Here is a 13200-nt window from a genome sequence, read left to right on the forward strand (position 1 = left end):
TTTTTTAACAAATTGTATCATTAATCGCCTTAATTATGTCGCAGTTCATTTCTGTTTAGTCTTCTTCAAATTTTTCTTCAAGTTTAGTAAACGATTTATCATCGAAATTAACATAGATTCAAGATTAATGTTAAAATATTTCCAAATCAGTTCACCGATGAATACGAGAGCAGAAACTGAGTATCCCATTATCAACACGTAGATTAGCAGATGATCTATATTAACGTACATAGATTTCGTTTGATTTCGATTTATCTGCATAGTTGTGTCTCTCGTCTCATTCCACAGATATTGGCGATACCACTTTTTGCGAATACCGCTTTCTACAAGCATTAGTAATAAGTCACTGAAGCGTCTGATATACGGCGATCCTTCCGGGAAAATATTACCGACCGGTGGTGACAGGTAACAGAGTTTCGTCGGTTTCAGCATGATTTCATTATTCTGCTTACCTTTAATCAATAATTGGGCCCAATTTTCCTCCATAAAGCAGGTAACATTTTGGTACATGAGCAAATCCTTGAGGCAAACGTCTGTACGAGCAAAGGTAACAATTTTCTTGTTTGATTTGTAAACGAGACGCTTGAAGGCACTGTTGTGTTGCATGATAATTGTCCGTATATTGCCCTCCATCATTAATACGAGATCAGAATTTATTAGATCTTGTAAACGATCGTACTGAACGTAGTGATTGTTCTTCAAACTGGTGCTCGTCAGCTCGGCGAAAAGAGTCGAAGAGTAGCACGCGTAGACAGCGAAAATGCTGAGAAGGATGATTCGCTCGTGTAATTTTGTGGATACCGATAGAAAGAATGTGCCCAGCATGGTACCGATGATATTCATGAAATGCCATTTTGAATTGAATTTCATTAATCTTGAGCACAACCAGAAGATCCCTATGATCGAGAAATTTAGGAAAAACAATGGGAATCCAATGCCGCTCATAAACTTGTGCTTGACGAGCAGTTTGGGTATCATGAAGCACCAATTCTCGAGGAAGAGAGGATAAGTATATTGTACGGCGAGTGGTGGTTCTATGAACCCATTTCCAAACATTGGCATCGAAATCAGAAGAGCGTCGTATTTTTTGGAGGCTACATCGGGAAAGATACCATACATAGTGCCATTAGACTTCCTTTCGAGATATGAAAAATTTGTTGTTATTATCTTAGGAACTCTGGTGAAATTCATTTTGTCCGCCAGAATATCAATCATGATCTTATCTATGCCTTTCAATTTTTGTTCTTGGTTTTGTTTTTGATCTGATATAATATCGCTATACGGAAGCCGACGAGTAAAAGCGTAAACTAATGGATAACCGTGCATATTTGGAAAGTCGTCCGTGAACCATGCGATATTTACGGAATACGGTTCGTCGTTGTGGCTGTCGGTGAACGGGTTGTATCGATGAACGATCGTAGAGTACTCCAATATTCCGGAATATTCTACGACGATCGCGTCGAGAATGTTCTTAGACCACATTGCTCGAAAGAGCGTTACGAGATTGCGACACGGTCGACGAAGTATCATCAGTACAAGTACCTTGGGCCGGACGCGGTCGTGAATGAAGCGTTTCATGTCTTCGGCTACGAGCTCGCCCTCGACGATATCCGGCTCTCGCTCCGAGACATAGATATACACGAGTAGATCGCGTGACATTCCGCAGGAAGAAACTTGAGACGGTTCCGTCTGATCCGCGTTTACGTAAAGGGTCGGTACCCGTCGACTTGTCGCCGCGAATATTTTACCGAGAATGTCGTCCGCCTGCCTGTCTAATAAAGAGTTTCGAAGTACGAGAAGAGCGTCCCTCGCTCGTGATGTTTGCAACACTTTGCTTAAGATATTCACAAAGAAGTCTTTGCCCGAACGATTATTCAACGGGGAGAAACGGCTTCGAATTACAACGAGGCAGGAAAACATGACGGTCCAGAACAAATATTGTCGCGTAATTCTCATTTTATTAAAGGAAGCGAACGTGGTTATCGGATATAGTTGAAACGACGACTGCGAAGAAAATAATTCAAAAGTGAATATCATATAATCGATAATTGTAAAAGACTGTAACTTGCCAGAAGGAGCTTAACAAAGGAAATGTAACTTGAAACATTTCTGCGGAATTGCTTTAGGAAAACGTAATGACAGTTCGCCGCGTAATACTTAGAGAATCATTAATCTTTGCCACTAACGTATTGATTCCTAATGGATCAAAAATAAAAAAAAAAACTGATTGCCATTTCTAGTGTCGAATAATAACTGAGAAACGCATAAAATTTTCATATACATACAATCAATCATTATGATTTTACTTCTCCAATTATCTTATGACGAAATTACATGTTGTTTTATCCTGAAATTCCAGGAAAATGAATATTTGAACGCGTGTTTATTAACATTTAATGCATCTCTGCCTTACTATAAGTATATATAACTTTTTATGAGTTTATCTTTTCTACTCTTAAAATAAATAAAAGAGGGCTATTCTACCTTTTAGTCTACTGAAAATTAAAGACCGAGATTTATTCCTAGGATTCCCTGGACTATAATTTATACAATATAATTATAGCTTAATAAAAATAGTATTCAATTAGCGTTTCCGTATATTCTGCGAATATAGAATTCAACGGAGATGCGAATGGCACACGTAACAATTTATAAAGAGCGCTACTCTCGAATTAATTCCCACAAGCTCGAGAGCGAAGGAGATGGCCGTGCACATATCCGGATCCCATAGGCTCGTGCCCTTTTAAGTTAAAGGGAAGAGGAGTCGACGAGTGAATGCCGCAGAAACCGAAGGGACATCGATATAAATCAACGTCTGGCCGGCACGACTTGCGCGCAAGAGGAGAACCGGACAGGAAAGAGACGCGCGTACGCGGGGCGGCGAGACCCCGAACAGTCGCTCCGTCTCCCCCTCGCTACTTATATGCTAATGTCAGCAAATCAATTTATTTATATTTATTTATAGCATTCAAATGTTTTTCGGGCCGCGCACAACGATTGTGTCGGCGCGGACCACCCGCGAAAGCGAAGCCGATCCCGCTCGCTGCGGGCTACGAGATCCGTGGGGTCCAGATCGCCCCCTTCTTTCAGACTGATACAGATAGCTGGAGGATGCTGGAAGGGAGAGGAGGGTACGATCGACGTACCAGTCGATTCAAAGAGTTTCACGATCCAGACTCCTGAACGCGATCGCGACTAAAGAAAAGGGAAGATAAGATACTTTCACGAGCTTTGAATCTTTGAATGAGGCAAATGTTCGTCGAAATAGCGTTGCGTCTTGTCTTCTTAGAATATTGTTTTTTACATTCATTAGGGCATTCAACTACATTTCATGCTGATACTCATACAACTACTGATCTGATTCATCTGATAAAAACTGCTGAACGATTAGAATTAGTCATCTGACAGTTACCACAGTCAATTATAGTTTTTTTTTTTTTTTTCTAAAATTAATACATGTCTACTGACGTATAACATACTATTATATATTTATTTATATGTATTTATATATTTGTTTTATATTTTGATCAAGTTTAAATTTGATATGTAGTATGAACAATTAAAATTTTAATATAAAAGAGTTGTAAGTAATGTTAGATAAAATAATTTTCTTTTATATATTTGCCAGAATATATAATGCTAATCTTTTATTATTATTTAAATACTTTTATTATTTATAATAATATTGATTTATAATCGTGTTTTTATTTATATTCTTAGAGCATTCAACTACATTTCATGCTGATACTCATACAACTACTGATCTGATTCATCTGATAAAAACTGCTGAACGATTAGAATTAGTCATCTGACAGTTACCACAGTCAATTATAGTTTTTTTTTTTTTTTTCTAAAATTAATACATGTCTACTGACGTATAACATACTATTATATATTTATTTATATGTATTTATATATTTGTTTTATATTTTGATCAATTTTAAATTTGATATGTAGTATGAACAATTAAAATTTTAATATAAAAGAGTTGTAAGTAATGTTAGATAAAATAATTTTCTTTTATATATTTGCCAGAATATATAATGCTAATCTTTTATTATTATTTAAATACTTTTATTATTTATAATAATATTGATTTATAATCCTGTTTTAATTTATATTCTTTTATTCACTTGCAAATGCAGTATCACATTCCTATGTTGCAGCTTTTTCGTATGTGGTTTATCGATATAAAATAATTTCGTTTCTCTCTTCGGTAAACACGTTGTATGTACGTATGTACAATTATGTACGCGGCTATATTACACTGTAGTAAAAAAATTGCATATGTCTCGGGCGCGGTTAACTCAAGTCACGCGTGATGTAACTCCGAGGATACCCGAAGTTTTCAGTAACGTATAAAGAGACGTGATCTCGAGAAAGTTATTTTACATTCACTTACAATGTAAAAACTATCGCAATTTTTATAAAATTTTAGTGCATTTTTTCTTCAGTACTTTTTGAACAATATTTATCAATCACTTGAAGATAATATTAAAGTATCGGTAGTAAATATGAATTTATAGAGATTACTTATTTGTAAGACACACGTTATAAGGAAGTACGACTACGCGAGTAATTGTGATAATTAAACAATTATCGGCGTAGATATATAGAATGGTTTCAATATAATATATGATTTCAAAAAACATATTTATTATATAATGAGAGAGAAAAAATGCTCATGTTTTATTTTAATATTATTTACAATATTAAAAATATTTTACTTTGTATGATGGATACTTAAAAAAAAAACCTGATAATCTTTCAGTAATTGGTCTTTCAGTAATTATCAATATTCAATAATGTTGGAGAAATTCATAATAAATTTATGAGTCCGTTGGCTGAGGGTGTTTTAGAAAAAGGAAAGTTGTTCAGATTATTTGGGATACCCGGTATAATCAGGCGACAGCGCAGCGCGCGGTCAGTTGTGTCGATTATAGGCGTGGACATATAGAATATGTAGAGAATGTTTGTGGCAGTTTGGAGGCATTGAATCTCACTGAAAGCACAGAGACAGGACATATCTTACGTTTTTTTTTTCCGAAATGGCCAGTGGATTTCGTTTTACTTTTCTCGCGACAGCGTTTCTCCTAATTTGCTGCGTCCGAGAAGGTATATTAAAGCAGTTATCTAAAGAATACCTATTAAATTATAATTAATTCTTATAGATTCTTAACCTTCAAATAACCTTTTTAAATATCAAGACTACACAAATATGTACTTTATGCTTGTATGTACTTATCAGTATCATTACAGAATTTGCGCAGTAACCTTGATAAGAATTTTATATCATAGACACGTTCCTAACCTCTATTTTACAGAAATAAGTGTGTGTGTGTATTAGGTTGTATTTAAATAAATAGAGAGTTTGTGTGTGTGTAACATAATTCAGGAAAGTATGTATTTATAGTTAAATATAATATTTTCTTATTATATTTTTCAGGCTTTTCTATCAAATGTTGGGTATGCAGATCAGACTCGGATCAAAAATGCGGGGATCCATTTGACAATACCAGTTTACCTATTACAGACTGCAAACTAGAGGGTGATCTAGAACATTTGCCAGGTGTAAGACCGACAATGTGCCGCAAAATTCGTCAAAAAGGTCATTCATCTTAAAATATAAAATATAATTTCGTGACTCGTCAATTTTATTATTATATCCTATATTTTACATAAATTTTTGCTTGCAGTTAATGGTGAATGGAGATATTTTCGTAGCTGCGCTTATATGGGTGAACCCGGGATTGCAGGTGACGAACGGTTTTGTTTAATGCGAACTGGAACGTATAATATATTTATGGAATACTGTACATGTAATAGTAAAGACGGTTGCAATTTGGCGTCATATCAATATGGAAATTGGCTGCTTTTGTTAATTGGTTTAATAACAACTGTTCGATATATATTTATTGTTTAAAAAGAAAATCTAGAGGTTTGTAACAGATCTGATTCACTGGATAGTTAAGATTTTAGTATCTTTGCAGTTCAAGATTTTACTTGTACTTATTAAATACTTGTCATTTTACACATCGAACTTCAATGGAAGATAAATTTAAATAAATAGGCAATGAAATATTGATAGATACTGGGATTGCCTATCTTTTTACAATATAATTTTATAATTTTGTAATTTTTATAACTTTTATGGAAAAAGAAACTAAGTGCCTGTTATATGCCTTATTATAAAAGAGTATAATGTAAATTTCTAAAAATATTTATAAGAAGGAATAACTTCCAGTAAGTCAGTAGCATTTATTGGCTTGGCTTAAGCAATACTTTATCAATATAAATTACATATTTTATAGAAATATATATAAACGAATATATATATATATTTCTTTATTGCTATATAGACATATAATATAAAAATGTATATGTGCCTAACATTTTTTCCATTTTTATATTAGAGTACAAATTATAAATTTTACTAATATCGTGGAATATTATAACATAATCTTAGGACATTAGGATCAAAAAATTAAAACCGTCCATTAATTATCCATCCATTAATTGTATGAATTTAGTTTTAATGTGGCATTTTGCTATTTTTTTATTATTGTTGTACATAATTTGTTAGTAACATAGTAATTTTTACACTGCCGTACGATACAAACAAGGCGTTATTCATAATATTTTATATCATCTTGACGTACTTCACTCATACGAAGCATGATATTATTTAATGTATTATGCTTCAAATTTTTTATAAATTTGTTAAACGATTGTATGAAATACAGACAATAAAATAAATTTTTAATCAAAAAATAAATATTGATGAACATGAAACCCAAAAAAACTTATTTATTTTGTTCTATTGATACGATAGCGAAATAATAAAAACTTGTCTCGATATATATTATTTAATATACAATATAATTAAGTATTTATAAATATAAGATATTTTTGCTCTGCATATAATAAAGAAGTAAGAAATATATTTTAGACATATGTGCAAAATAACATGTTTTTAGTGTCAATTACATATAGATATTCATTAAAATATTAATATTACATTTGTTATTAAAAGAAATATAAAGAAGTATAGAAAAGAAAATTTATTATGCTACATTTATAACGTTACAAATATTTTAACATTTTCTTAACTATTTTCTTCCGCGGTATTTATTTATATTGATTTGTAAACACAAGTGTATTACAACTATTTTAAAATACAATTTAAATTACTTGGCTCTTTAAAAGGCAACATAAAATTTTAAAATCTATTTTGTTATATTTAAAGAAACAGAATAAAAAATTGTCTTTGTGTATACGTATAATACATATAATAAAATATATTTACAAACATAAAGATATATTTGACTATTTTTCTTTATTATTTTGTTATTTGTACGAAATAATAAAGAAAAAAATATGTTTTAAATATATATGCGATATTGTTTTGTTTATTGAATATGTATATGTTACTGTGAATGACAATTATTTAAGATATAAATACTAATTAAAATTCAACATCTTTTTCAAGAGATATATTTAACTATAAAGATATGTTTTCCGATTGCTGTCTATTTCATATAAAAACTTTATGTTATATAAGATGTATAAATATTAATAAATGGAATAGATATATTTGTAGGCATTTCGCTTTATCACAATATTTAAAATAGTTTTTAATTTTGTTAATGCATCAACTCGAAATATTGATCACTTATTCTGTAACCAACATGGTAATAAAAATGAACATATGTATATAAAACTGTAGTATAAATTTTGCATTATTTTATCAAAAAAATATATCATTTTTCAAAATACGTTTCTGTAGGCGACAATATAATGTCTCTTGATGTCAATGATTGTCTTAATTTCTATACAAATTATTATTTCAGTATCAATAAAAAATATCACTTAATATTAACGTAACATAATGAGCTTATATTCTTGCAATCTTACAAAGTACTTGTATAGTATTACGATTATTTTTTTTAACATATACACATTTAGACGATAATTCTTATTATATATATATACTTTACGGACGGTTACATTGATCAAATTCAGGACAGAAGTATATCCAGTTCTCATTCTCTTTGCGTAATCAAGGATCGGTTAATGTTGTGTTGAAAGTTTGTATATGAAGAATCTGTGTAATTTGTGTATAAAGATAAAAAATGTATAATTACGTTTCAAAAATGAGTTTCTCTTGTGTAAAATCGGCAACAGATTCTGAATAAAAATATACGTAGCAAAAGCAATGCACACGTAATAATCTTTGAGTTCGCGTACGTATCTATGGTATTCTTTGGAATGGCTTTATCGATCAGTACCTCAAATATTTATGACGCACGTATTATAGTGCTCTCATTTTCCCTGCAGTGTCTCTAGATATCTAAAAGGGAAGTACGTAGTGCAATCATTTTCGTTGTGTTGAATAAGTTACTGCTCGTACGCCTCATTTTTATTCAAACGCTTGCCATTTCGTTATCTCTTGCCCTGGTTTCGCTAGAGCTTGCTTCCATTGTTCGCCATAAGCTCCACCAACGTCAGGGCCGATTACAAAGTGGCCTACGGGAGTTTTCTTGCCTAAAACATATAAATGAATATAATAAAATTATACGATCACGTTGATATTTCATGATATCACAAAGATACAATAATTATTTACCCATTTTATTCTTCGAGACGAACTTTACGACAAAGCTCACATCATTGAGCGCTCCTTTGTACGGATTGTCGGCGACGACTCTCGCCGTTTCCGGCGAAAATTTCGTGGATACCGTCGGCGCAAATCGATCGCTCTTCCAAAAGTGCGTTACTCGTCCATTATCGACAACCGACATTTTCAGATACATTTGTCCTTTCATACCCTCGTGCTCGTGCATCGTCTGGAGCGAACATCTCAGACGATGTAGAGACAGTATTAGCTGCCCGCCGCTATCTTCGTCTTTCTCGCCTTTCGATAGACATAATGATAATTCCACCTGTCCTTTTTTGTTCTCCTTCTGAAATAATATTGCCTCGTATAATATTTTAATAAAATTAAATAGATGTAAAGAATGCAGCAAATAACATCACGAAGAAAGATATCAATATTTCTAATAATAGAAAATAAATGCATATCATTTTCACTAAAATGTATAAGAGAGATGACATTGTAGAGCTTTGTTTACAATAAAAAGAAAACGAAGAAAAACACTAATTTTAATAATTTCGCTTTTGCGACGGCGTTATTGCGCAATTTTTATGAAACTGTAGAAACATACTCTTTCCTCGGCACCTAAGATACCACTTGTGATTGGTCGCAGTGGTTTCCATAAATCTCCCGTAGATAAATCGCTGGCGTGTTTCGGTTTCGGTGGCTTGCAGACAAAATTTTTCGGATCAAGCGGAATCGTTGTCGCACCGATAGTTCGTCTTTTATCGTAGGCTCTCCTCTCCGTAGCCGTAGATTCCGCGAGTTTGTCGGAACTTTTGCCAAAGAATTGACTGAGAAGCTTATTTTTGGTAGATTCCTGATTTTCGGTAGAACCGCCCTGACCCTCCTTCTTCTTTCCGCCTTTCTTCACTGATTCTCCCTTAGTAGGTGAAGTTTTTTCCTTATCCGAATCTTTCTTTTCAGTCGCTATCAGCGGTTTGTCTTCGAGGATCGCGTAGAGGGTCGCAACGATGAATCTAGATCCGTTGATTTCCTCCTCGACGACCTTTGATTTGCCAAACTTTTGCTTGGTTTCTTTGCGCAGGAGAAAAGTGAATCCCTCATTCCATTGTGGCCAGGATTCATTTTTCGTCGTGGTCTCAAATTTCTCCTTGCCAGGTATCAGTTTTACCTGGAGAAATTAAATCTTGAAATTAGTTTTTTTTGATGATAGCAAATTTTAAGGTAAAAATATGTACGAATCAAACCAAAATTAATAAGACAGGCGAGCAATAAAATTGAGATTTTTTTTAGTTAAGTTAAATTATTTTTTGAAATATAAAATATATATATACTTTTTAATTAATTTTAGCAATTTATACATTTTATCTACAACTCAATTTTCTTCAGCGATATAAATAATGAAATCAAATGTTATTGGTGAATTTCATTAAATTCCATATATACCGCATATTTTAGAAATAATTGAAAATATTTGTTTTTTTTGATATGTATATATATATATATATATATATATATATATATATACACATAGATAGATAGGTAGATAACATGTTTAAATGTGTATATGTATATATATGTGTAGATGATGATAGCCGATATATCGTTTTATTTGACGCGACGATGCCGAAGGAATAGTGAATAAGAATACTATAGTCAATGTCAGACTTCTATAATATGATATTCTCATTGTATTACATAATCATAGATAACATCCAAGAGCTTCCTCGACTAGCGCCTCATGCGTAATTCAGAGTACGGCGAAGCGAAACCAAGCACGATCTTGCAGTGTGCATAACAGTGTTGGCATCAGTTAGGATTTCTGTGACTTGTATTTTCCGAAAAACATCGTTATTTTATTCATGCAGATGAAAACGCGATTATATGTACAACGTAAGATCGAAAAGTATATTATAATCAATAATAATAATTATTAATTAAATTTATAGATTTAATTAATACGTTTTATGTGCGTCGAGAATATACGCGTTATTGATAGACGTACGCGCCTCTTGTTTGATCGATCCACATTCTCGAGCCACGTTTATTTTACCTTTACGACGTAGCTGTTGACTCTGGTGAAGCCAAAGTTCTGCGGCAAGTGTCTGGCACCGAGAACAGTGACGTGGAGCGCCTTATCGTTCGGCGAATGTACAATCCTAATTCCGATCTCCGGTTCCAAATTTACCGTGCGATCCAACGGTGTGGACACTGTCTTCAGATTGTTGTCGATGAAATTCTTGAGCTTGGTCAGCGCCATGGTCGCGCGATTGTCCTCTCGAAATCCCAATTACAGTTTATCGGGAAATGAGTGATAGTATAGATAACGGTTGATCACCGGGGACTCGGTAGCCTTGTCTGTGCACGCTGCAAAATTCTATCGTGAGCACTTTGCAGCAACGAACTACACGCTAAAGGTGTGCTATTAATATGCACGTGTATATAATACGACGCCATATCTGCTTTCGATCGTCTGGAGATATAATTTTCGACGCAAAAATTTATTTGCTATACAGTCAGTGACAAGAATTTCCCTTTTGGTTCAAAAGAATTCTCTGTTTTTATTATTATTGTAGTAAACACATGGTTATTGAATTTAATTTGGTTTTAAAACGCTAATAATTGCTATATAATTACTTAACGCTTTAATAAGCATTTTTATCAGCTTTGATTTATGGAAATAATTCCTCACGAGTTATCGGAAAAACAAGTTTCATCATTTGATCATTTTGATATCGACTATACATATCTGCGAATGACTATTTTACAAAACATTTCAGTTATATAAGAGATAAATTTATAAATTCTCAGAAGATGAATTTATTCAGAAAAGTAAAGTTTAGAGAAATATTGTTATTATTTTGAATGATTTTCCCGACTTGGACATCTTCCGATCGTGAAATCGGTCATAAACATCACTTTCTCTCATTAAGCAATGCAATATTCTATCATCAACCACAGGTGATTATCAGCTGTTCCGGCAATAGCCATACGATCCTTTCGTTCTCAAAGTAATAAAACCGCACAGAAACGGGATGTCCGAGAGAACGTTGAAGAAACGAGCCAACGATCGAACTTTCCCCATGAGAAAAAAAAGACCTCGCCCCGTCGGCGTCGTGACCACGTTGATTGATCTCGAGCAATCGCGCGACCCGTTGTACGACGACTGCGGAATGTCGAAAACGTTGAAGAAAATCACGTTTATCGAGATCACAGCGACACCGACCTCGATTATCGTGTCATCAACTAATGAGAATTAAATGCAATAGACGCTTGACATCTCCCATCTTCTTAATAGAGACTTTAATGCTCGGTGTGTCATCCGAAGTAATGAAAAAAAACAACGATAATTTCGATTTTTTTTTTGTTAGAATTTTTTCTGTGCTATTTTATGAACAAATCGAATAAAATTTCTCTCCAATAATACTACGCATTATTCAAAACATGCTATCAAAAAACAAGTTGTTAAAATTTACATAACGTATTAATATATGCACATCAGTACTTATAATATCTTTATGATTTATTAATTAATGTAAAATAGTCGCCTCTTAAAAACATATAATAATAGAAAATAATGTGTCATATTATCCGCGTAATTCGACGCGTCTAATTTCGAATTTCAGGAAAAATTCTAATTACTCTGTAGCTTGTTCCACGTGTAATATATCAATGTCGTAATATCGAAATTAATCATTAGTCAACAATGGCTTGGATCACATCGGTACGTATTCGTGGCGTATAAACAAAACTGTTACCATAATCGTAATTCCGTCGCCGATTCGGAGCAAATTGCTGTAGCGACCGAGTCTGAACGACAGCTCGAGATCTCTCGAGTAAGCAGGAAGAGGATAGTTGCTATGTCGGCGCCGATGCACGCTTGACGGGTCCGTGAATGATGTCTCCACCCGCGATCTTCCTGTCGATAGCCAACGATGTTAGACGTTGAATCCCATGGTCACCAAAACGATCGAAACACGCAAACACGCACCGTCATCGATCGCGAGGAGGAATTCGCCAAAGGCTTTCACCCAGCACACGCAGCGTCGCTCGCACTCTCGCTCGTAATATCCACCGAGTATCGCGACGTACCCAAACCAACTACGTCATCGCAATCATCAACGAAACTTGCGGGACCCCATGAATGGCTTCGCAGGCGATTGCGCGCGTGCGATCGTAGTTGCAGCGTCGTGACTTCGTTCGTGATAGCCGTCGACTTCGGTTGCGCGCGACGCGCCGCCGTGGTATGCAGCTTGCTCTCGCGTGGGTTCCTTTTATAAGAGACCAGTGCCAGTATGATGCCGGTTTACAGTGATGGATAATAGCAAAGTGTCTAAAGGCATCTTTCGATGGGCCCCGTTATGCTTGGAAATTATACGTGAACAAACATGACGTAAGAAATATTTATCACGAATATGTGTAATTTATTAATACTTTTAACTTTTAATATCTACTAATTTCTTTCTTTTTCAAGTATTCAAGTATTCAAGTAATTTGTCATTATTTTTGCATACAAAATCTGCATGAAAATTGTAATTATGATTCTGCTCAATATATGTAATATATGTTATTAAATTCGTCAC

General features: G+C 33.8%; 3 protein-coding genes across 4 annotated transcripts; 1 reads left to right on the forward strand and 2 right to left on the reverse strand.

The window, feature by feature from the left end:
- Positions 1 to 45: 45 nt before the first annotated feature.
- On the reverse strand, positions 46 to 1482 carry LOC140668798 (uncharacterized). Its single transcript, XM_072898112.1, has one exon. It carries the CDS (start codon positions 1480 to 1482, stop codon positions 46 to 48), a length of 1437 nt encoding a protein of 478 aa, XP_072754213.1.
- Positions 1483 to 4889: 3407 nt separating this feature from the next.
- Crok (crooked) lies at positions 4890 to 6775 on the forward strand. The gene is made up of 3 exons (XM_072897801.1): positions 4890 to 5115; positions 5447 to 5608; positions 5697 to 6775. Exons 1-3 carry the CDS (start codon positions 5049 to 5051, stop codon positions 5921 to 5923), a joined length of 456 nt encoding a protein of 151 aa, XP_072753902.1. The 5' UTR covers positions 4890 to 5048; the 3' UTR covers positions 5924 to 6775.
- A 1319-nt stretch (positions 6776 to 8094) lies between these two features.
- LOC140668621 (uncharacterized) lies at positions 8095 to 12876 on the reverse strand. 2 transcript variants are annotated; one of them, XM_072897797.1, is made up of 5 exons: positions 12376 to 12876; positions 10671 to 10984; positions 9225 to 9788; positions 8627 to 8963; positions 8095 to 8544 (listed from the first exon to the last, which is right to left on the reverse strand). In XM_072897797.1, the coding sequence occupies exons 2-5, from the start codon at positions 10875 to 10877 to the stop codon at positions 8420 to 8422; spliced, it is 1233 nt and encodes a 410-aa protein (XP_072753898.1). In that variant the 5' UTR covers positions 10878 to 10984; positions 12376 to 12876; the 3' UTR covers positions 8095 to 8419. The 2 variants fall into 2 exon arrangements, with proteins under 2 accessions (XP_072753898.1, XP_072753899.1); XM_072897798.1 differs by lacking the exon at positions 10671 to 10984.
- Between the last annotated feature and the right edge of the window lie 324 nt (positions 12877 to 13200).

The sequence above is a fragment of the Anoplolepis gracilipes genome, chromosome 8 (genome assembly GCF_047496725.1).
Source record: "Anoplolepis gracilipes chromosome 8, ASM4749672v1, whole genome shotgun sequence".
NCBI classification, from domain to species: Eukaryota; Metazoa; Arthropoda; class Insecta; order Hymenoptera; family Formicidae; genus Anoplolepis; species Anoplolepis gracilipes.